General features: G+C 36.9%; 1 protein-coding gene across 2 annotated transcripts in view; it reads right to left on the bottom strand.

Moving 5' to 3' along the window:
* The window catches only part of ATAD2 (ATPase family AAA domain containing 2), a 67,232-nt gene that overhangs the window by 1,399 nt on the left and 40,357 nt on the right, over nucleotides 1-25,476 (bottom strand). The window contains exons 14-27 of one of the 2 annotated variants that reach the window (XM_069599939.1): nucleotides 24,633-24,792; nucleotides 23,700-23,790; nucleotides 22,698-23,012; nucleotides 22,237-22,369; nucleotides 21,690-21,876; nucleotides 20,846-21,031; nucleotides 14,044-14,179; nucleotides 8,976-9,172; nucleotides 8,292-8,451; nucleotides 6,160-6,282; nucleotides 5,898-6,041; nucleotides 4,195-4,587; nucleotides 1,848-1,981; nucleotides 859-987 (exon numbers count right to left, since the gene is read on the bottom strand). In XM_069599939.1, coding sequence (XP_069456040.1) covers nucleotides 859-987; nucleotides 1,848-1,981; nucleotides 4,195-4,587; nucleotides 5,898-6,041; nucleotides 6,160-6,282; nucleotides 8,292-8,451; nucleotides 8,976-9,172; nucleotides 14,044-14,179; nucleotides 20,846-21,031; nucleotides 21,690-21,876; nucleotides 22,237-22,369; nucleotides 22,698-23,012; nucleotides 23,700-23,790; nucleotides 24,633-24,792 — 2,488 coding nt within the window. The remainder of the gene's footprint in view (nucleotides 1-858; nucleotides 988-1,847; nucleotides 1,982-4,194; nucleotides 4,588-5,897; nucleotides 6,042-6,159; nucleotides 6,283-8,291; nucleotides 8,452-8,975; nucleotides 9,173-14,043; nucleotides 14,180-20,845; nucleotides 21,032-21,689; nucleotides 21,877-22,236; nucleotides 22,370-22,697; nucleotides 23,013-23,699; nucleotides 23,791-24,632; nucleotides 24,793-25,476) is intronic. The other variant, XM_069599940.1, reaches the window with a different exon arrangement.

Here is a 25,476-nt window from a genome sequence, read left to right as displayed (position 1 = left end):
TGAGAGAGAAACAAATTTTGTTCAGTATTTATGACTACCACATAGACTGTTAACACTGATGGGACTTCATTATTTAAATCTCTTTTGAATTAAAGTCTGAGATGCTTTCATCTTACATTAAATTCATATAGTTATTAACCAAGGCACTGGTGTACTTACAGATATTAACAGTTTATAGGTACTACTGTTACATATATTTATACTATATAGATACCACAGTATACTTTATTAGATATAAATACTGTATATATTACATACTGGTAGGTATATAGTAGGTAGCAAGTTATATGTGCGTGTGTGTGTGTGTATATATATATATGAAATACTATATAGGTATTAGTCAATATCTATTTTTAAACATTAGTACTCGAATAGGGCTTCCCTGGTAGCTCAGATGGTAAAGAATCCGCCTTGCAATGCGGGAGACCTGGGTTCAATCCCTGGGTTGGGAAGATGCCCTGGAGGAGGGCATGGCAACCCACTCCAGTACTCTTGCCTGGAGAATCTCATGGATGAGGAGCCTGGCAGGCTACAGTCCATGGGGTCACCAAGAGTTACAGTGACTAAGCACACACATCCACTATAAAGCAGATTAAATAAAGACAAATAGGCCTATCTTAAGTCTGTCTTAAAAATGAGCTATATATCTTCATTCATACACACACAAAAAAGATTTTTCATAGTTTATAGATACTTCAGTGTTCTACTGCTTATTAAAGAAACACAAGCTAATTTAGGTGCTAGATTTTAAACAGTACAAAACATGGTTATACCTAGAAATAATTCATAATCCCACACATTAAAAATGGTATTTAGAAATTTTTATCATCAGTTAACTTCTCATATAGATGAGTTTACCTGAACAAGTGCTGTTTTGTCATAGTCCCTGCGATGCTGATAAATACACTGGCTGATTACAGCATATAAATTTTCCAACTGAAAAATATTGTATTCTTGACTTTTTTTAACAACAATCTTCAAAAGATTCTAAAAGAAAACATAAGTGTTTACATATGTGAGAGAAATTCCCAGAGACATTTTAATTTTGAAGATTTGGGGACATTTTTAGCATATAAGCCAGAGAGAGGGCAGATCAAGTCATCGGTAAGACACTGCAGTCTCTAACAGTGGTTCTGACATTCAAGTGCAAGCTACCTTTATCAACGTTCTATGACTCTGGCCTCTCATCCTAAAAACTACAGCTGATGAGGTTGCCAATTTCAATTACAGCCATCAGTCTCTTCAGACAAGTTAAAAAATAATCTCAAACTAGACTAACAAGAAAAAAGGCATTTTTGTAGAATATTTTATGTCACTATGATTAATATGTGCTAGAATTAATTGTTACGTGAAACAAAAAGAAACAGGACATAAATGATGAAATACTGCACCACTTCAGGGTTCTTTTCTTCAAAAAAGGTTTTCCATCTGATCAGGGTTTTTTGTCATGACTGAAATGGACCTACTGAATTTCTGTGATTTCTCAAGTCTGGTCCTATCATGATATTCCATTGCCTTGTAGTCCAACAAAAACATGCAACCATGGTTAAGTAAAAACCAACTAAAATGGTCATAGGTATGGTCATACAAACAATGTATGGGATAAGTGATATAGACAAGTATTAATATGTCAAAAACAGTAATGTTAATACACTAGTCATCTTCAATCACTGCCTTAATGAAAGTTACTGAGTTTCACTGGTAACATCAAACTATACCAAGTTTATCCTTCTATAAAATATATTTATTGCAAGCCAAATTGAAATAATGTGCTATTACAATCCCGCTTTTGGCGAGTTATGTTTCTAATTCATACAATGAAAGCATTGTGATTTTAATTTACATACTTTCAGTCGCTCATGGTCCACAACAAGTGAGGGTGTGGGCTGAGAAAGGATTGCCAAAGCCTTTTCAACACTGATGAGCTGCTGTTGCTCTACTTGGGAACGTCTAGCTCGAGTCATTCGCAGAACACACATTTCTAGAATGAAAAAATAACTACTATTTGTCTGTTTCACAGACATTTTATAATGCCTAAAATAAACATTAGGCTGATTAAGCAGCAGGACATATTTACTTAAACACAAATCTCTGTTCTCATTTATTGACTCTAAGATTAAGATGCTACCATTTACACACTCAAAAATTAAGGACAGGGAATTGCCTGGCAGTCCAGTGGTTAGGTGGAGAAGGAAATTCAACTTACTCCAGTATTCTTGCTTGGAGAATCCCATGGACAGAGGAGCCTGGCAGGCTACAGTCCATAGGGTCACAAAGACTGAGTATGCATATATGCAAGCCAATGCTTAGGACTCTGAGCTTCCCTTGCAGGGGACACAGGTTCAATCCCTGGTCACTGCTGCTGCTGCTGCTAAGTCGCTTCAGTTGTGTCCAACTCTGTGCGACCCCATAGACAGCAGCCCACCAGGCTCCCCCGTCCCTGGGATTCTCCAGGCAAGAACACTGGAGTGGGTTGCAAGAACACTGGAGTGGGTTGCCATTTCCTTCTCCAATGCATGAAAGTGAAAAGTGAAAGTGACGTCGCTCAGTCGTGTTCAACTCTTTGCGACCCCATGGACTGCAGCCCACCAGGCTCCTCCGTCCATGGGATTTTCCAGGCAAGAGTACTGGAGTGGGGTGCCATTGCCTTCTCCGTCCCTGGTCACTGGGATTGAACTAAGATTCCCCCATGCTGTGCAGCACGTAAAAAAAAAAAAAAAAATTAATGATACTTAAGAGCTGGAAGGGGCTTCAGTACAGACTACTACACATAAGCTAAATCTGGTCTACTACCATAATTCAAGTTTTATTAGCACACAACCACACCCACTTTACATTAAGTGTGTCAATATGGCTTTTCCAGCAGGATTGAGTAGTTGTGACTATCTGGCCCTTTAGATAAAGTTTGCCTATCTCTGATTTATAACAATCTGCTTAACTAAGAGGCGAAAGAACAAGGCCAAAGAAAAGTGAAGAGGTTTTTCTAAGGTCAATATACCTAACCATTCTAAGGGCCAGGACAAGAACCCAAATCTCCTGACAAGTGTAAATAGGTGCCTGGTCTCACTAAATAGTGTTCTTTTAGAAAAGATAATGATAAAACAAAAATAAATGCTGAACTTAAATAGAACATACAAAATTTTACAGTCAGAGGATTAACATTTTAAGTATCCACATTCAAAAGGATATATCCTAAACCATTCTAAGATTACTCAAACACACTAGAATTCAAGGAAGTCCTCAAAAAATATTACCCCTACAAGCCACTGAAGGAAACCAGTCTCATTAACTTAGCCAATACTTGTTTTTGACCAAAACAAATTTTTGACCTCGTTACCCTTCTTTCTGCTTTGTAAGACTAAATGTTTGGCTTTTCCAAAAACCAAACAAATCTAATGCCAAAGGTTCAAGAAGATACAGACAGAAGACAATTCTAAATGAAAATCTTTGGGAGCAGGACCATTAGAATAAATACAGAATAAATGATCTGGGATTTCACCTACAATAGGGATAGAGGAATGATGCGGGTGAGTAACAGTTGTTTCATATCACTCAGCAAGAAATCACAGGAAACTGCTTATCCTGCTTAAAAATGAGAGGGTATCCTGCCAGGTTTTAAAAATTGTATAGCCAAGCACTTTGCTACATGCTTTAGATGGAGTACTTTATACAACCCTCAGAATATCTTACTTCCCAGCACTATCTACCCCCAATCTTGCAAATGAGAAAACTGAGGCTGATGGGGCAAGAATCTTAACCAAGGTCACAAGCTACTGAGCAGTGGACTAGCGGCTCAAAACCAGGTCTGCCTGATGCTACACTGTGCTTTTAAAAAAGTGTTTATTTATTTGGCTGCACCAGGTCTCAGTTGTGGCATGTGGGATCAATTTCCTGTCCTAAGATCAAACCGAGGTTGCCTGCATTGGGAACACAGTTTTAGCCACCGGACACCAGAAGTCCCACTACAGTTTGCTTTTAACCACAGTCATTTACTGTTATTTAATAAAATAATGATATCTTATTACTATTTAATACTAATAGTTTAATCTTGTTAAATAAAATAATGCCATCTTCCCTAATTAACTCTTGTACTCTGAAAAACAAGGAAAAAGAGTTAACTGAGATGCAATTAACTGTTAAAGAACCTTGAATGAAACGTCTTTAAAATCAGTAAGTTGCTTCACTGAGACTTACCTTTTGCTTCATTTTCATCAAAAATGTCTATTATTCGAGAGCTACAAGCATCTCCATTATAAGCAATCTTATCTTTCCTCAATTCTGTACATGCTGTAGTCTTTCCAGATTCTTCAGGTTCATTCTCAACACAAGTACTGGAACTGCTATTTTCTAATTCTCTTTTGCTTTCAGAGGCATTTTGCTGCTTCTCGTTCTCTTCCACGGAAGACTCCCCTGTGTTTCCGGTCTCGTTGTGGTCTACACTTGTGTCCTGATTTTCCTCTGTATCACTCTCAATTTTGTCACCTGTGACATTTTGGCTGTCATCTTTTGCCTGTGAGATCTTCCTTCGTTTTGTTATGGTGCCCAAGTACCACTTTGATTTTTTGCGGATTTTTCTCTTCAGCTGAGCTTCAAAGAATTTAAGAAAAAGAGTAAGAGAACATTCAACAACTTTTTAAAGTTTAAGTTAAGTGGAGGAAAAATACCTCCTGAGATATTAAGAGGAAAATCTGAGATATCACCACAGTATGTATGGTATGGCTGGAATAGATGAACCAAAGTAGTACTGTGAGAAGGCAGAAAGTGGGCAATGACCTGTTATTCCAAGGAATCTGGATTTCATCCTGAATAATTTTTTTAAAAGTTCAATAATTTTAAGGAGGGCAAAGACATAAATTTTTTTCTTTAATTTTTTAATTGAAGGATAATTGCTTTACAGAATTTTGTTGTTTTCTGTCAAACATGAAATCAGCTATAGGTATACATATATCCCCACCCTCTTGAACCTCCCTTCCATCTCAGGAAACTCCAACAATGGTATGAATTTTTTAATGCACATATTGCAAAGGTAATTTTGGCAGTAGTATGAGGAATGAACTGAAGAAAGGGCAAGACTAAAAACAGCCTACACTTATCGAGTGCTTACCATGAAGTAGGAACTCTTCTAAGGCCTTCGTATGTGCTGACTCATTGAAATTCCACTTTAACCCGATCAGGTGTGCTACCATTCCTCAACATCATTTTACAGATGAAGAAACTATGGTATACAGAGATTAAAACTTCTGCCTAGACACAGTATAACGACCGTGCAATCTCATATTTGGGAAAGTCATCCATAGTGTTGTATTTACGTGAAGTTTAATAATTCTCACTTCTGTATAATAATCCATATTTTTCCATTCTACTGTTGATCGGCATTAGTTGGGCTAGTATGAATAGTTTCTATGAACATTCCGTTTAGAAGCACTGAGGAATTATGGCACCCAAATCTTGGAAAATAGATGAATAGCTGAGAGGCTAAGAAGCTGAGGACAGTCTGATATTCATAGAGCTTTAAAAGCAAAAACTGGAATTAGGAGCCTGCCAAGGAAGAGGCTTTGGAAAATCCACAGAATTTGGGTGGGTACTCTGTGGAGTTATACCCTAAGAATAAAGAGGGAACAGGAAATAGATTAGGATTATAGGAAGCAAAAATCAGTTTCAAATCAAGTCAACCCACAATTAGATTGTAAACTGAAAGGTGAATTGGGATTGCAAATGGTACCTCACTGCAAGCATGGGTTTATTTAAAGAATGCAAAGTTGCCTTAACAGAAATGAAATCAATGTAACGAGTGGCATCAATATAGACAAAGGAAACTGAGGGAGAAAAGTACATAGCATCAGAAGAGAAATAAAGGCTAGCTGTCTCCTAAGTAAAAATCATCCAGGTGCACTTACCAGGAGTGCTGCAAGCCATAGGAGTACTGGGCCTGTTTGGCTTTTCGCTTTGCTCTGGATCTGATTTTTTATCACCAGCAGGAGTGGAATTTTGCTTTGGCATTACATGGTAGTAAGATGGGGCATATTTGGAAGAGCTACAACCTTATAAACAGACATGCGGAATATCAAATAAAATTTTCAGATATAAAAATTACATGGAGAATTATGAGTACTCAATACATTTAAAGCATCTCTTTCTGATGTCAAATCATTTTCCTACCTCTCTTCTTTCTAGATTCCTGAATTTCTTCACAAAGCTGCTCAAAGTCTTCATCAAGTTCTTCTTTAATTATTGCATAGGCAGTATCTCTTAAAGCACAGGCTCTATGCCTAATAAGACGATCTATGGAATAAAGAAAGAATTTTAAAACGGTTTCCTTTTAATAATTCAACAAAAGTTAATTTTACATGTTGGGCTAAGATTATAGCCATTACAATTTGTTTTTTACTTCCACCGTGAATAGTAAAAGTTACTGGAACTGTGTTATTTCTGGTTTTGATGCTCATCTAATGTTCTGGACATTTGATTCCACACAGCAGACTAAACCCAATTTCACTATCCTATCCTAGCTAAATCCCTTTGAAACACCAAGGAAAATGTAAGAATCAGCCAACAGCAAAACTAAACAACAATACAATGACACAAAAACAGCAAGGAAGGCTATCAGGGTCATGAGTGAACAGGGGATGTAAAACAATTTTGGAAGAGATATAGAGGATGTTACGACACTGACTGAGAAACTAAACAAAGACAATGAAACAGCAACACTACACAGGAAGTGCTGGGAAAAAATCCTAAACTGAGTCTAAGTGCCATGAACTGGAATATGTCTCAAGGTAAACAAAGGCAGATCGTGAGTGAGTGTGAATTTGCTTGAACAGCTGGGTCAGTCCCCCTCGCAGGGCAGGAGGGTGCTGCAGCAGTCACACAACATTCAGTTTACAGTAGACAGGAAGGGCTGTGACAGCAGAAGGGATGCTGCTGGGGGCTTCTAACATGACCTGAAGAAAGCCCGGGCCAACTTCATTCAGTACAGTAGCCTTGGCACCATGGGGGAATTTGTCAGGATGCACACTCTCCAGTCCTGAATCTAAAGAATCAAAACCTGTGGAGGTGGGGCCCGGCCAGCTGCACCTTAGCATGTCCTGAAGGAGGTGCTGGTGCTATCTCAAGTGTGAACACCACTGCCCTGAAGCAATTTTACATTTGTCAGAATGGTCAGAACGGGGAGCAGCAGCGGTATGACTGCAAGGAGACAGAAGCAGCCTACTTCCTCCAGGAGAAGCTTCCTTCTTTCCACAAGTAAGGGGTTCTCCCAACTTGGCAGCCTGTTGCCCACCGCTACCTCCAGAACTCTGAACTGTGGGACAGAGCCTAGGGAAGGTGGGATAGAAGACTGGTGAGGGAAGACTAGTGGGCTTTTAAATCGTTGGGTAAAGTCTCAGTGGTGGAAATCAATCTAATTTTTAAGCACGACAAATTTAAAAACAGAATGCCAATGCTAAAGAGAGTCAACACAGGAAATAGAACTATTAAAAAAAATTATCCAGCAACACAGTTAAGGATAGGGCACTCATACAGCAAGAAGCTAAGAAAAAGAACCTAAAAGAGTATTTTTTTGGAAATCAGTAAGTTTATAACAAATATATAGATACCTGAATATATCATTAGACATATAAACAAATCTATCACCTAAAAATCTCTTACTTTATACATTTTATTTAATAGCCTGTGTAGGTGAGGTAGACTGTGGATACATTCTATGCATAGAAAAGGTCTGGAAAGATAGCCCTAAATTTAACAGCATCCACCTTTGGAGATGGGGCTTTCCTTGTAGCTCAGTCAGTAAAGAATCTGCCTACAGTGTAGGAGACCCAGGTTCGATCTCTGGCAACCCACTCCAGTATCATTGCCTGGAACATCTCATGGACACAGGAGCCTAGTGGGCTGCAGTCCATGGGGTCGCAAAGAGTTGGGCATGACTGAGCAACTAACAAACACTTACTTACACTTACCTTTGGAGAAAGGAAATGGGGGACTTAAGTCTGTTAGCGAGTATTATATTACTTTGTTGTAATAAAAATTGTAATGGTCTTAACTAAAAAAATCCTTTCAAATTTATTAGAGTTTTTATTTTCCTACTTTGAGAAAGAACATTGACAAACAAAAACAAGCTAAACTGTTATGCAATTTTGTGTTTCATTAGGACTGAATGGCACTGTGACTGTAAAACGCTTCTAATACAGCACCAAGTATAAAATCACCCTTCACTAAGTGTTAGCAGCCCTCATTCCACTCCTTGAGGTTAAAAAGAACAAAACAAAATAAGAAAAAACCCACTAAATGCTCACCTCCAGGATCTCTATCTGGATTGTATTCTAAAGCATTACTACAGATCAGATCAATATCACTCAAATAGTCTTTCACAGTTAGATACTTGTGGAGATCAATTTTACTGATTACAGATGAAAGGTCCATTGGTTGCTTTATTACAGTGACATAATCAGGAACCTAAAATTCAAACAAATGACCAAATCACAAACTAACTCTGAACACTGAAAAATTTGAGTCAAGTTTTTCTGCCAGGCAAAACAGGAGAGAATATATACGTAAGAGATAATGAAAATATATTAATGTGAAACTCTGTATTTAAGGTGGCTTTTGTGTTCACTCTCATTCTTGGGCACCTATATCTCTCCAGTAACACCTTAAGCCTCTTTGTTCATCCAAAAGCCACCCACCTTTCAATGCCAACTTAGGACCGCATTCTTTACTGTGAACGTCATAGGAATGTCATGTAGCATTAAGACATTCTCAAGTTACTTCTAGAACATTTGAGTTGGGCAAAGTTAATTGTCTATGCTCTGCAGGAAAGGAAAACACCTTACATAACTCTTGAAGCCTCTATGTGCTGAGAATACTACTTGACGCTTCTAAATAAGAAAGCAAGTTCAGAGAGTACAGAGGGACACACATAAAGCTATTCAAATATTCTCTAAGTCTGAAACACTCTGATCCAAAGACTAAGTTAATACCTCATCAGGGTCAACAGGTTTAGTAAATATTCTGAATCGCTTGTCAATAGCAAGCCTATGTGTGACATTTCTTAAAAAAATCCTCAGTTCTCTAAATGTATCTTCCTCTTGTTCTTCTAGTCGCTTCAGTTCTTCTGCTGTCAGTGGTCTTGGCTCAGGTGGTGGTGCCACAGGGAGTACCTCCAGGGCCTGCAAAACTTTACGTGAATGGAAGTTAGTTACTGCTCTCCCACCAGATCAAGGGTGACACAATTCAGCAAACCAAGCAGACAAGCTTTCAGGAATTATCCTCCTTCTATCTGTCAGGAGCCAGGGGATTTAGAATACTAAAGTGCTACCGTAATCTTCACCCTCTCCATCTCTTCCAGCAGTAATTGGCAGTTTGTAACTGGGAATGTGAATTGCTGAGTCATTATCATTTAAAAATCATTTAGGAGGCTATTAAAATCTTGAAAATGCTTATTTTCAGGACAAGAATATCCTAACTACGAAAAATGTCATCCTCAAGAAGGCGGAGCCGAAGGATGTACACTCATCTCCTCCTGCAAGAGCACCAAGATCACAACTAGCTGTTGAACAACCACTGACAGGAGAATGCTGGAACCACCAGAAAAACATACCACACGTCCAAACACAAAGAAGTTGAAACAAGACGGCAGGAAGGGGCACAAACACGGTAAATTCAAATCCCGTACCTTCCAGGTGGGCACCCCACAATCTGGAGAACAATAATACCAAAGAAGTTCTCCTACTGTTGTGAAGGTTCTAAGCCTCACGGCAGGCCTCCCAACCTGAGGATCCAGCAAAAGAATGGGGGATCCCAAGGGAATCTGACTTTGAAGGCCAGTGGGATTTGATTACAGGACTTCCACAGGACTGGGGAAAACAGACTCCACTCTTGGAGGGCATGAACAAAATCTTGTGCACGCCACGATCCAGGAGAAAGGAGCAGTAACTTCACAGGAGATTGAACCAGACCTACTTGCTAGTGTTCAGAGTGTCTCCTGTGGTGGTATGGGTGGGCCATGGCTTGGGGTCCCTGGCAATGGCAGTCCCGGAAGGGGCCCCTTGGCCTAAGTCCTACTGGAGGTCACCATTAACCCTAACAGAGAGCCCATAGACCCCAGCGCTAGGTCACCTCAGGTCAAACAACTAACAAGGAGGGAGCACTCATCAGTGAATAATTGGATTAGTTTTACTGAGCCCGGCTCTGCCCACTAGAGCAAGACTCAGTTTTCCCCACCACCACTCCCTCCCATCAGGAATCTTATACAAGACTCAGCCTCCTCCGCCAGACGGCAGACAGAAGACAGAAGAAGCAAGAAGAACCACAATCCCACAGCGGCTGGAACCAAAACCACACTACAGAAAGTATACCAGGATGAAAAAGCAGAGAGTTTTGTCCCAGATGAAGGGATAAGATAAGACCTCAGAAAAACACCCAAATAAAGAGGAGATTGGCAACCTTCCAGAAAAAGAATTCAGAATAAATACAGTGATGATGATCCAAGATCTTGGAAAAAGAATGGAGGCAAAGATTGAGAAGATGCAACAAAGACCTAGAAGAACTAAAGAACAAACAGAAGAACAATTCCTGCTGCTACAGAAGGAATCAACAGCAGGATAACTGAGGCAAAAGAATGGTTAAGACCTGGAGGACAGATGATGGAAATCACTGTCACAGAACAGAATAGAAAAAAGAATGAAAAGAAATGAAGGCAGCCTTAGAGACCTCTGGGACAGCATTAAACACACCAACATTCACATTATACAGGTCCTAGGAAGAGAGAGAGAAAGGACCCAAGAAAATATCTGAAAAAATAACAGCTGAAAAATTCTCTAACATGGGAAAGGAAATAGTCAACTAAGTCCAGGAAGCACAGAGAGTCCCAGGCAGGATAAACCCAAGGAGGAACACACCAAGACACATAGTAATCAAAATGATGAAAATTAAAGATAAAGATAAAATATTAAAAGCAACAAAAGAAAAATGACAAATAACATATAAGGGAACTCCTATAGGCTATCAGCTGATTTCTCAACAGAAATTCTACGACCCAGAAGGGAATGGCACGATATATTTAAACTGATGAAAGGGAAGAACCTACAACCAAGGATACTCTACACAGCAACTCTCATTTCAGATTTGATGGAGAAATCAAATGCTTTCCAGACATGCAAAAGTTAAGAGAACTCAGCACCACTAAACCAGCTTTACAACAAATACTAAAGGAACTTTTCTAGGCAGGAAACACAAGAGAAGGAAAAGACCTACACAAAATAAACCCCAAACAATTAAGAAAATGGTAATACGATCACATGTTGATAATTACCTTAACTGTAAATGGATTAAATGCACCAACCAAAAGACACAGACTGGCTGGGCAGATCAGAACATGTGCATATATGCACTTCCACTTACCACATCACTCTACTTAATCCCTAAATTGTAGGCAACTATTTTATTTTATTTTTTTTATTTTTATTTTTTTTGTAGGCAACTATTTTAAAGTGTTAGGTTAATCATGTTTCCTTTATGGCTTGCAACTGTAACTGTCTTTTATTTTTTGTCTGGCTCCTGACTGTGAAAACTGATAAACATCTTTTACTGTTATCGTTACGTACTATTATTCCCTTAACACTATTGTATCATGATTGGTCAACAGAAAATAATAGAACTCTGTATCACTAAAATGACTACTTTAATAGAAAACCTTGTAACTATTTTTTAAAATCCAGATGCATAACAGAATTATCTTAGAATTTTTTAAAAATACAAATGCCCAGTTATTGCTATTCTTCTCTGAAGCTCTAGATGTGTTTCTAATGAGCAGCCGCGTTTAAAAACAACTGGACTATATGATGATGTTTTATTTTTACCTAGTTTCACTTCTTCTATCTCATATTCAGTGTTCCATTTCATTTAGTTATGTTCTCCAATTTCTCCATTTCTCTGTTGTTGTTATTCTTTCTCAAGCCTTCATCAAGTGTAGTAGAAAAGCTTTTGTGTACATATATATATATTATATAGTTTAGAGAATTTATGAATTTTTGCCTAGATAAAAGTTTATGACATTTTGATTCCACTTGTTTGACTTAGTATGAACAGAATGCCAGATTTCTAATTTATATTCACTCAAAACTTTGATACAGTTCCATGCAGTTTAGTATGTACTATTACTGCTAAAGAAAATTCATTATCTTAGTGATTAAAAAAAAAAAAATTGAATGAGGCTTGAAACTTCTAATCCAATTCTGAGAATATAAAGAAATGCTATGTTGTAAAAAAAACAAAAAACAGGAAATCAACACATGATACAGTATTACTAACAAAAGTACAGATTTTGTTCAAATTTCACAAAATTTCATGCTAGTGTTCATTATTTGTTTTCATATCTTAAGACTCCACATTGTATTTAACTGCGTTGAGCAGCTTCAGCTGCATGCAGCAAATTCTGCTAAATTCTCTTTTTGTCTTTATTCTATTACAAATATTTTGTAATTTTCCTTCTTAGTACACCCATCATTTAAAAGTAGACATTTAATTTCCAAATACATGTGATTTTGTTTAAAGTATCTTTAATACTAATTTCTCATTTAAATGCTTTCTTCTCTGCAATCATCCTCTGTGTTTTTTTCAGCCTAACTTTATTGAGGCTTTTAATGGCTAAGCTGAAGATCTCTCTTGGTACATGTCACATCACACTTAAAAGTATTTTCAAATATCTTTTGAAACTGATCTCTAACATAATTCCACAGCGATAAAAAAAACAGACTCTGTATGATTTCAATACCTTCAGACCATGAAATTTTTGCACTTTATGTACCTGCATATGTTCCAGTGTCTCACAGTTTACAGTCTGTGGGAACCTGAACAGAATTTGTATCTTATCATTGTGTGAAAACTGTGTAAGTCTTCATTATGCTGACAGTGCTTTTCAGGTCTACTATATCCTTCTACTTCTCTGTATATTCATTCTATTGGCTTTTGAGAGTTGATACTGAAATTCCAATTAAAAATCTTAATTTACCTACTCAAAAAAATAATTGTATATATAGTGGAACTCTATGTAACTATACATAACCTTGTTCTATATTTTCCAAGTTTCCTGTAAATGTGTTATACTTCCAAAACTTAAAAAAAAAAAAAATTTGAATTTCCATGTGTGCATGGGAGGAAGTCATCTCACCTAGTTAATTTTTCAGCTAATGAAAAACTGTGGTATGTTTCAAATATGACAATAGTTTGAGTTTGTTTAAACAGAATGGACTAATAATTACTCAGGATAAAAAAGGGAATTATGAGAGTGCTGCCCCCGTAAGAAGGCAATTTATTAAGGTAGTAAGAGATAATTATGACATCACCACAATGTCATATTAGTAGTATGAAAAAAGTACAGCACATCATAAAGGTAGTCAATTAATTCTATCTAGATGTTAAGAAGGAAAACATGAATTATACTAGAAGGAAAAACAATTCCATAGACAGAGACAAGGTTGAGGACAGATGCATTACTGATAGAGAACAAGCATGAATGAAATTGTGAAAAGACACAAATATGCTGTGTATGGTTTAAAGATAGAGTGCTTTGTAAGGAAAAGGAAGGAAGAGAGTAAAGTATCAAAGATGGGCTTGGAAAGACAGACTGGGGCTATACTCTGAATTCCAGGCCAAATTCCACAATGATTAGGGCTATACTATGAAAGGCCTTGTATGCCTTAAGAACTTTAGTATATTTTAATGGGAAATACAAAGAAATACAGGTAAGAGGTATCAACCTTAAAAGCTTCCCTGGTGGCTCAGGTGGTAAAAAATCTTCCTGCAAAGCAGAAGACCTGGGTTTGATTCCTGGGTCAGAAAGATCCCCTGCAGAAGAGAATGTCTACCCACTCCAGAATTCCATGTCTAAAGAATTCCATGGACAAATGAGCCTAGCAGGCTACAGTTCACGGGGTCGCAGAGTCAGACACAACTGAGAGACTATTAGAAGATGGCAATGCCATTAACTGATATTTCATTTCTACTTTCTCAAAATTATTATATATTAACTTTGATATAGAAACTAACCTGCTTTCTTTTTGGATATAGGAGGCTTAGCAGCTTGCTTCAGAATTAAATCTTCAAAAAACTGTGTCCGCTCTTCTTTACTAGGTAACTGGACATTAAAAATTTCTCCATAGTCACGGATAAATAATTCCTGTACCTTAAAAAAGAAAACAGAGGCATTATATGTAAATGTGTATATATATATATGTTTGTATACACATACATACTATGTATCAATCATTCAATGCAACAGTATATTACTGTAATGACAATCTAAGCTGTGTAATGAGTAATTTCTTAAATCTTTTACTTATACTTAACTTATGTATACATCACATATGCAGTGGATAAGGAACTAAAACCATGGAGTCTTCTTTAGAACTCAAGACTCCAAACTATAATTCATACAATAACTGATACGGTGATATTTTACTTAAAGGGTTTTATAGTCATGTATGGATGGGACAGTTGGACTATAAAGAAAGCTGAGTACTGAAGAATTAATGCTTTTGAACTGTGGTGTTGGAGAAGACATTTGAGAGTCTCTTGGACAGCAAGGAGATCAAACCAGTCCATCCTAAAGGAAATCAGTCCTGAGTATTCATTGGAAGGACTGATGCTGAAGCTGAAACTTCAATACTTTGGCCACCTGGTGCAAAGAACTGACTCAGAAAAGACCCTGAAGCTGGGAAAGGTTGAAGGTGGAAGGAGAAGGGGACGACAGAGGATGAGATGGCTGGATGGCATCACCGACTCAATGGACATGAGTTTGAGTGAACTCTGGGAGTTGGTGATGGACAAGGAGGCCTGGAGTGCTGCAGTCCATGGGGTCGCAAAGAGTTGGACGCAACTGAGTGACTGAACTGAGATCAATTAATTAACTTTCACAACCCAAAGTGAGATATGAGAATAAGTGGTTGTTCAGTAAGAATAAAGGCTGGAAAATAGTAAGTACTGGTAAAAATAGGGAGAAATTAGATCTCCTGAGCCAGTAGGAATTAGAAGGGTGCAGCCACTGTGGAAAACAGTATGCTGGTTCCTCAAAAAAGTTAAACACAGAATTACCATATAACCCAGTATACATATCCAAAAAAACTGGAAGAAAAAAAATAAACTTGCATAGCAATAAGCATAGCAGGATTATTCAGGAGTTAGACATGAGGTAAAGACAACTCAAACGCTCATCATCAGATGAGCAGATAAGCAAAACGTGATACAGACATACAACAGAATATTATTCAGCCTAAAAAGGAATGAAATTTGAACACAGGCTACAACACAGATGAACACTGCAAACACTATGCTAGGGGAAATAAGCCAGTCACAAAAGGACAGATATTTTATGTATTATTTCTATGCTGTATTTCTATTCTTTCACTGTTACAGTTTTAACAGACATATCCTTAAGCTTCTTTTTCTATCAAACTATAAAGTTAATCAACATCTACATATCAGATACAAATCTGAAGGTGCTTTTACTTCCTGTTTCTCCTTCACGATGTCCTTCCTGCCTGCCATTCTGAGTTCAGAACCAAGGTCAATGTAGTTTCACGTAACTTTAAAAAACTGTTACTTGTTGGCAACTTCCTTCCTTGGATATCTGAGTGACCTAAGATCTTAAAGGTAACTTAGATGTGTTTTTGTGTATTTAGTGTCTATCAGGTTTCCCTGGTGGCTCAGAGGTTAAAGCGTCTGCCTGCAATGCAAGAGACCTGGGTTCAATCCCTGGGTCGGGAAGATCCCCTGGAGAAGGAAATGGCAACCATTTTGGCATCCAGTATTCTTGCCTGGAGAATCCCATGGATGGAGGAGCCTGGTGGACTACAGTCCATGGGGTCGCAAAGAGTCAGACACGACTGAGCGACTTTACTTTCACTTTCAGTGTCTATCATATTGATTGCATCAGGCTTAAAAAGTATTCTGTTCAAAGAACCTGAGGCAATATTTTCCCTCTTCCTCAAAGGAAAAAAAAAAAAGTTAACAAACACAATTTTTTGACAAGTTTTACTGTTTTCTTCATGCACTACTTCTTATATGCCACTTCTGAAAAAAAAAAAAAAAAGAAATCCAAGAGGAGAAATTGTCTTTTAATAATTCTTTCAGTCAGAGGTTTGTGGGTAATAGTTTCTTAGGCACTGTATGGTCAAAAATATATTTTGCTCTTTCACTCAAATGCTAATTTGTTGGGAAGGAAATTACAGATTCAAAATTATTTTCCTTCTAACTTTGAAAATATTGCTCAGTTGCCTCCCTAGTAGCTGGTGTTACCAATGAAAATGTAGAAGCAAGTTGATTTTCAGTCCTTTCTAGTAATGTTTTATTCTCTGAGAAGATTTTTAGATTTTTCTCTGTATTTTTGATGTTCTAAAATTTTATCTAGACATGGTCTTTCTATATACATCAGTTAGAACAGGGGACCTTTTAAATCTGAAGATTATGGTATTCTCTAATTCTATGAAATGTTGTATTATTTGACTGTTTTTTTCTTCTACATTGCTTTTCTCTGCCCATAAATCCCATTAAATAGATGTTAGACTTGAATCTATCTCCTCTATTTCCTTTAATTTTTCCCTCACTTTTCAAATCTCTGTCCTATTGTATTATATAAGAATTCCTGCTCTCACTGATCCCTCATCTTGCTAATTCACTCTTCATCTGTGTCTTTTTAGCCCTGGAGGGTTTTATATTTGGGAGGAGCTACTTCATTTGTAATGTCTTCAAATGGTTCTTTTCCATAACAATCTGTTGCTGATGCTTGGATATAATTTTCTATGGCACTGTCCTTCCTTAAATGCTTATTTATAAACTTATCTTTGCCTTTCAAATATGACGGTTCATAGATGCTTTTTCTGTTTATTATAGTTTCTTTTTCAGTGATTATGAAAGAAGGTAGACTATATTAGAAACAGAATGTGCCTGTAATTTGTTTCCTGGGCACAGGGTCTTCCTACTCCTCCCATTCAGTACCTAAAGGTTGTTACTGCCCTGCCACACTAGTCCTTGGTCCACCTTCACTGATCTAGCTAATGACAAACTCTGCCAACTACTGTCTGGCATGGCCAGAAGTGAAGAAAGCCAAAAAACACAAAGTTGTTCAAGGACTCTTAATTTCCTCCTAGCACTGATCTAGAGCTAGAAATCACTCCCATTTTTCAAAGCAGCCCTTTGATGCACATACTCTGAAATGTGGTTACCCACATCCATCTAATCCTAACTGCTTGTGTTTTACGATTCACCCAAGTTTCTAATCTATTATTGACATTCTTTCTCATTTTTTCATGAGTTGTTAGGGTCTACTAGTGCTCATGCATACAGGTACTCTGACTGCAGTTTTGAGACGGACAAATTGTAATGTAATACATAGTACTTCTCATATATATCACAGTCCAATGTTACATACACAGTATCACTAGCTCACCAAGGACAACAGAGACTACATAAGGCTCAAAGGAGTCTTGCTTATTTGTATCCATATAGACAGTTCATTTTATAAAACCAGCAATTCCTGGTCCAGTGCCCATTCCACCCTCCCAGACAGGGTGATGCTGGGCTACTCGACCCAGTTTACAATGACATACTTAGGAAATAATATCATAAAACAGAAGTAGCTATAGCAAAAAAAAAAAAAAAAAAGGCCAAAACATTTTAAGTACAGAATTTCCACATTCTTGATAAAGTTATGCCAGAATAAACTGATTATGGCTTTTCAACTTCCCTGCTGCTGTTGCTAAGTCACTTCAGTCATGTCCAACTTTGTGTGACCCCATAGACGGAAACCCACCAAGCTCCTCTGTCCCCAGGATTCTCCAGGCAAGAACACTGGAGTGGGTTGCTATTTCCTTCTCCAATGCATGAAAGAAAAAAGTGAAAGGGAAGTCGCTTAGTCATGTCCGACTCTTAGCGACCCCAGGGACTGCGGCCCACCAGGCTCCTCTGTCCATGGCATTCTCCAGGCGAGAGTACTGGAGTGGGGTGCCATTGCCTTCTCCCTTCAACCTCCCTCCATCCATATAAAGTTCAGCTAGTCTCCCTTACTTATTACCAAGAGTATAAACTTATTTTTGTTTTAAACTTTGTAATAATGTTGTTTTAATTGACAGTGAGTACAATACATAAATGGTTAACGTGGTCACTAAATAGCAATTCTCCTTTACTCTGTTAATCAGAACACCGCTAGAGTACTTAATTCATTCTGGGTACAGCCTTTCAAAAGGAATATAAAGAGAAAGACATTCAGGTGAGTGACTAGAATTTTGAAGAAACTAAAAATATGTGTGATGTGCAGCAGGGCTTGCTATTGTCACAGTTCATGTTCTCTTTCTTTTGGGCCCAGTGCTATATCATACTTCCTAGTCTCCCTTGCAGTTAGGTATGGCTATGTGAGGTTCAGCCAACGGAACGTGAAAGGAAATGATGAGTATCACTTTCAGACCAGGCACAAGAAAGGGCCAGTCCTTTCAGCTGGGTGGAATGAAAACAATCTGGAGAGCCACATGATGAAAATGAGCATGCTCTCCCAGTCTGAGTGTCTGGAACGATTACATGGGGGAGGGTACACCCGTCACTCCAATAACTTACCTGATATTGTAAGTGAGCAAGAAATAAACTTCCATTGTATTTAAGAATCCTAAGAAGTATATCTTATCATAGAAGAACTGTTTAGTGTGAAGAAGCCTGGGTTAGAGTGAGGAAATAGAAATGAATGCTAAAGCATGTTCAAACATACAAAGCGCTTGCCATGATGAAGGCAGATTAGACAAGTTCTCTATTGTACCTGGGAAACAAATGGGGATTAAGAATGGAAGCCTCTCAAAATAAGCCGATTTTTTTAGGAGTCAGAACTAACCAAATGAATTGTGAAAGCGTTATTACACAAAAGAAAGAATTTAGAGTCCAGAACTAGGTGATTAAATTAGAAACTTTTAAGGACTCTTACCATCTTAAGAATCTAGACTTAACATACACTTAATATTCATTTCCCAGTTTATTCAGTTCTTAGTTGAATAACTCACAGCTACTAAAGCTCCCACCGGGAACGTAACCTGGCCCTTTGATAGCTCCCTGGCATCAATCCCTTCCCGGCCTTTCACTCCCTCTGCCCTAGTCACTCTAGACTTTCCGCGATTTTTCTAACAGATCAGACACACTTTTATACCTGCAAAGGCAAGAAACCTTTGTTCCTCTGCCAGGAACCTTTGTCCCTCAGATATCCAAATGGGCCACTACTTCACCTTTCCCAGGTATTTGCTCAAACGCCACCTTCTCAGGAGGCCAGCCCAGCAGGTTTAACACTGTGACTGTGCCACACTCCTTTGACACTGCTAGCTTCATTTTTCTCCATAGTCATAGGTTAGTATTGTGTTTTATTTTTGTTTGTCTTTCCCCCGGCTAAAATGTAAGCCCTAGGAGGATATAGATTTTTGTCTAAATTGTTCAGCGCTGTATTTCCAATGTCTATAACCATGTCTGTTATAGAATAAGTGCTCAAAAGTATTTTTAAGTTAAATATTTGAATTTATCTTTCTACTAGTGTTTTATAAACTGTACATCAATTCTGTTAAAGGTATGGAAAAACCATATACACACTCTCACACACAGAAGCCTACAATATGGTTATTATGTACTCTGGGGGTAGAGAAGTGGAAAAAAAGTCCCTGACTTCACATATTTAACATTCTGCTAGGAGAGACAGAGTCAAACAAATTAATACGTCAAGTAGTAGCGACAAAAACAAACCAGAGGGGTGGGATGAGGGTGGGAGGGAGGCTTAAAAGGGAAAGAATATACATATACATATAGCTGATTCATGTTTTTATACAGCAGAAACTAACACAACACTGAAAAGCAATTATACTCCAATTGAAAAATAAATAAACTAATTGAAAAAAAAGGCAGAGTAAGGGAAAAGACAGTGATAGGCAGAGGTGTTCCTGCAATAAGAGAACAGTATTATAAGCAGAAACACAACAAAGCTGGTCAATGGTAGTCGTCGAAATTGGCACAAATTAACAGTAATTTGGTACTGTTAAAAATGTCAAGTGTGCATACCCTTCAACTAAGCTAGTTATTCCACTTTTAGGAATGCATGTTAAAAAAATCCACATGGTAATGTTTCTATGATTTAAAACCCCCAAATGCTCACTGTAGCAGTTCAACAGAAAAAAATTAGAAAATAGCTGAAATCCTATCAATAAGGATTTGGATAAATAAAATTATGGTATACCAATACAACAGCAAAGGCTATGGTGCTCTTAAAATAAATAAGACTTACATATTAAAAAACACATAAAGTAGTTATGGAATAGTAATGTATCATATTCCATTTAGAGAAAAAAATTTATAAAGTGGTTTCACTATGTGTGCTAAGTCACTTCAGTCATGTCCTACTCTGTGCAACCCTATAGACTATAGCCCGCCAGGCTCCTGTGTCCATGGGATTCTCCAGGCAAAAACAGTGGAGTGGGTTGCCATGCTCTCCTCCAGGGGATCTTCCTGGCCCAGGAATCGAACCTACGTCTCTCTGTCTCCTGCACTGGCAGGAAGGTTCTTTACCACTAGCGCCACCTGGAAAGCTCTGGTCTCACTATACATATGTGCATACACACAACAAATGCTGACACATGTGCTGCCCAACAAACGTATGTATCAAAGAGCTAGCAATGGTATCTTTAATTAGGAGAACTTTTCCTTATAATTTTATTCACCTCTTTAGCACTTGAATTTTTTCCCCATAAATTCCTAATATTTTCTGAATATCTCTTTTTACATTATATTGATTATGAATATCCCATTCTAAAGCATAATGATTTCTCCCATAAATTACCTCTTCTGGTAGAGTGGAATGGGGTTTGTCAGAAGTGGCAAGTAGTAAAACTGGGGCAAAAGAAGGAATATTCTGTAATAATGTGGTAAACGTGGCTTTGAGTGTTGGTCCAACTATTTCCCACCACAAGTGAATGTGAGGAACAAACACTATACTTGGTGCTGTTCTCTTAGCTTCACGTATCACCTAGTAGAGAGAGAAAACAATTACATACACTTATAATCAGCACATTAGCAGTGTGCTTTTTAAATCTAGAACAATTTAACTTCCCAGAACTGTCATATAAAACCCTTAAGTTTAAAAAATGCTTCCCCCAATCCCACCATCTTGTTTTTAAATGTTTTATAAAAGTTTCATTTTCAGAAAAACATAATTGCTTCAAGCAATTAGAAAACAGCTCAATTAATCTAGAAGACTTTTCTGTTATGGCAACCAAGGTTAAATATAAAGTTACATAAAACACATTTATAAACTTGTAACTATAGCAAAAAAGAAGCAGCAGAAAATTTGCACAGCCATCACTGTTTTAAGTACTTCACTCATTTAATTCTCACAACAGTCATGTAAGTAAAGTATTGATTTTTCTATTTTGCCAAAGGGGAAAATGGGGCAGAGAGATTTAATAAACTTTCCTAAGTCACATAGCAATTAAGAGGTAGAAAAGGATTTAAAGTCATTCTTTTTAATAACTAAGCAGTTAGGCATGGTTCTATTTTGAAAACCTGAAGTCAGAAATCAAAAAGACCAAAAAACACAGTACAAAAAAGAATGAAGCAATTCTAGACTTTGTCTCTGGAAGACTACTTCACCTTACAGCTTATTTGTCTGGGCAACAATGAATTACCTGGGCACATGTTTCTTCAGGAGATGTAGCACTGACTCCAAAAAGAACAGGAATGTCTAAAGTGTACACTGCAAATTTTTCCAAAGCATGGATGACAGCTGGTGCTAAATGAGAACCTTGCCCAAATCCTGGTTCGCCCACTATCAGCATTCTTGGTCGAAAAGACATAGGTTGATAACAGGCATTTCTGAAAGAAATGAGTAATAACCTATGTTTTAGGAAAAAAAGCTTAAATTTCTCTCCCAATTATCAATTATGAACTTCTTTAAGCCAAAAGTTTTGACAATATGGCCAGTCAATCATAGCAGCATGATTCATGTGGCTTTTGGAAATAATCGAACTGTACAGATTTTTAGGAATACTTTATAGTTTCTAAGATCATGACAACTGTAACAAAATATTTTCTAATATTTTAATTAAAAAAAAAAGTAAATTAGCTGGCATCCTTTATCTTCTCAAGCATAATTTCATTTAGTTTTAGGGAATTCACACAAGAATGAATATATATATATATATATATAAATATAAATTTTCAAGGGAAATGTACCTATTCAAATGAAGAAAATTAAAATTTTCTTTTGCCTTATTAAAGGATTTTTGAGAAAGTCCATTTTCATATACTGATGGAGCATCATCATCACTGTATGCCAAGTCACTTTCTAAGAGAGGACAAGAAATATCTGTCAAGCAAGCAAAAAAAGTGTACATTAGTAGCTTTTCTCAATTACAAAGTGCATCTTCACATAATGCTTCAGTTAGCAACTCCATTGAGATTTTTTTCAAAAAAGTTTGTGGACATATAAATAACAAGTAAAATTTTAAAACGCACTTCAAACCTAAAATAAAGGAAGTCTAGGGCAATCTGTGAAGTAAACTTCCTTCATATATCTAGGAAAAGCATGACCAAATTCCTTTCAAGAGGCTCTTTCATAAAGAAACATTACTGAGATGTACAAAATATTTAGTTTTACTAACTATGAATACTTAACAGTCAATCAAGTTTCATACCAGAGTCTAATGCTTTGTTTGTTCCGGTTTCCGCATGTGGAAATACTCTCTGCAGGGCTTCTAGGATCTTGCGAACAGTGCTCTGCAGTAGTGGTTTCACAATGGTGGACAGTGCCTGGCCAGGTGACGTCACAGCTCTCTGGGAGGCTGGTATCATCTTTTGCATAGCTACCTCAAAGTCCTTAGCTGAGATATTAATTGAAGAGAGATCCAATTGCAGTTTCTCACTAGTGGTATAGATCTGTGGGTAGCGTCGACGCAGAGCACATAAAGCAGCTTCAGAGCATACTGACTTGATATCTGCACCACAGTATCCTATCCAAGGCAACCAAAAAAGAAAAAAAAATTAAAGTAAATCACCACTGTATTAAGCAAGACGATGGTTAAAAGAAAGTTAAAGATCAGCCTAGCAATATAGTAGCAAAATATTTAGGAGTAATAAGGCTAAAATGTCTTTCATCCCCTCAGTGAACTCACACGGTTGATAATAACCCCTAACAAATCAATCAACTTTTGAGAGTGAAATACGCAAGCACCAAAAGCAGAGTGCAGGGGTCAAGAGCATGAGTTTTGAAATCAGAAATCAGGATCAAATTCCAGTTTGTCATTTACTAGATGTGTGATCTTTATAGAGACTCATTTACGCTTTCTCAGCCATTTCTTTATCTGTAAAATAGGAATAAAGCTACCTACTTCACAGGATTGATCTAAGAGTTACCTGAAATAGTTTATGTAGAATACTTAACAGGATAATTAGAAAAATGTAAACAACAAAAGACCTAACTTCATTCTCAAATTCTTTGACAGTCAAGATGTTAAGTACCTCTATATGGTATCTAGGACTTTATAAGAAAACATGCCACAAATTATAAATAAAAAACAAATCTAACTTTGTATTTCTTTAAACAAGAAACAAGGTTTCTTTAACCTTGGCAAAACTACAACTTGTTCCATCTCTGAAATGCATGTAATATTTCTTTTAATACTTAAAGCAATGTTTACCAACACAGTTTTCTGCTAGTTCTTCCAGAAACATGTCCAGTGGTTTAGGATTCCAATCCCTTGTGTGAATTTTTAGAATTTCTTTTCGAGCCTACAAACAAAAACAATTTAATTTTTCTATAATAATACAGTGCTATTCAGATTAGGGTAACTTTAATTTAAGATAATTGGGTTATCTAAAAATGTAAAGCTGTCAATACCTAATATAAACAGAAATATGAAACAGTAAAAATGGAAAAAATGATATATTTGTATCAGCTTAAGAAATTTATATTAAATAAGATTGCATTTTTAGTGCTCAAGTTCTAGTCATCACAAATGTGAATGAGAAAAATTAACTAACTACTGGATTATTGTTTATTCTGGTACATATTAAAAACTGTCAAGTACTGACAGCTCTACCCATATTTTCATACTTGGTTCTCAAAATATTCAGCAGCTTTAAAGTAACTGGGTAGAATTACATGGTTGTATCCATGAAAAAGGCAAGTCAAATGAACTGGCTAAGGACTGACTGTGAGGCCATGTATTCTGAATCAAAATAAAGTTATATGTTTAACAAGCAAAGGCTGTGCTTGGGGTGTCGGGGAGGGTGCGGAGGTGCACGTCTAGGGATTCCCCCGTCCCCTGTTTGTTACTCAGCACGTTCACTGTCATGAGCCTGGGTTAAAATCCTGGTTGGAGAACTAAGATGCCACAAGGTATGCATTCCCCAAAATAATAAATAAATAAATAAATAAGATAAAAAGTTATCTGAGTTCTTTTCTTTAAATAATCCCTCTCTAAAAATACATACATACCTATTTGAATGTTAATCATACAACTTTGTTTCAGAACATACAAAACTCAGTCTTCAAATCTGCACTATACTAAGACTTGTTCAAGATAAGCACAATCAATTTTGTCAAAATTTCAGTGATGTTAAATTCTTACATCTTTATCAGGTAGGCTAAATAGGAATTCTCTGTCAAAACGACCAGGCCTTCGTAAAGCAGGATCAATAGAATCCAGTCTGTTGGTAGCACCAATGACCACAATTTCTCCTCTGCTGTCCAATCCATCCATAAGAGCTAGCAAGGTGGAAACAATTGAACTAAATTTAAAAATAAGAGAGAAAAGATTAACTATATAGAAGCCAAATAGATCATTTCTTTGTGAAGATTTAATACATTAAATGTATTAAATGTATTAAATACATTTAATACAATAAATTTTCTCTGCACATCCCACTATTTTCAATAGACTTTTAAAAGAGAAAATCTGTAAAATAACATACTACATGGCACACAGACATTTAAACTCAATGGAAAACACACTTCCTAGAATGCTACAAATGGCTCCTGGAAGCCATTTCATAAAGCACAATTTCATAGAGAGCTCTGGAGTTCTCAAACAAGGATACAATAAAAAAAAATACAAGTATTAGGCAGATAAACAGAAACTTAAAAAAAAAAAAGCTTCAAAAACTTAATTGTGTACACATTATCAAAGGATGCCAAAGTAAAACATAATATACTGGACTGTGATTGCTTCTAGGTCTTTTTAGTGCCCAGAGACAGGAATTATTTTTTCTTTAAAAATAAATTTCATCATGAGTTCATATTGATATTCCAATTCAAATAAAGATGCAAGGGTTTTAATTTATTTTATATTTGCATTCCCTTTCTCTTGGGCTAAAAATCTTATTTTCTAATGTATTCACATAATTACTTATTTATATTATCTTACAATATTATCAGAAACAATAAGATACAGAATATAGTTTAATCATGGTCAA

Source organism: Ovis canadensis, chromosome 9 (genome assembly GCF_042477335.2).
Source record: "Ovis canadensis isolate MfBH-ARS-UI-01 breed Bighorn chromosome 9, ARS-UI_OviCan_v2, whole genome shotgun sequence".
NCBI classification, from domain to species: Eukaryota; Metazoa; Chordata; class Mammalia; order Artiodactyla; family Bovidae; genus Ovis; species Ovis canadensis.
The sequence above is the reverse complement of the archived record's forward strand: the minus strand, read 5'-3'. Positions and strand labels throughout refer to the sequence as shown.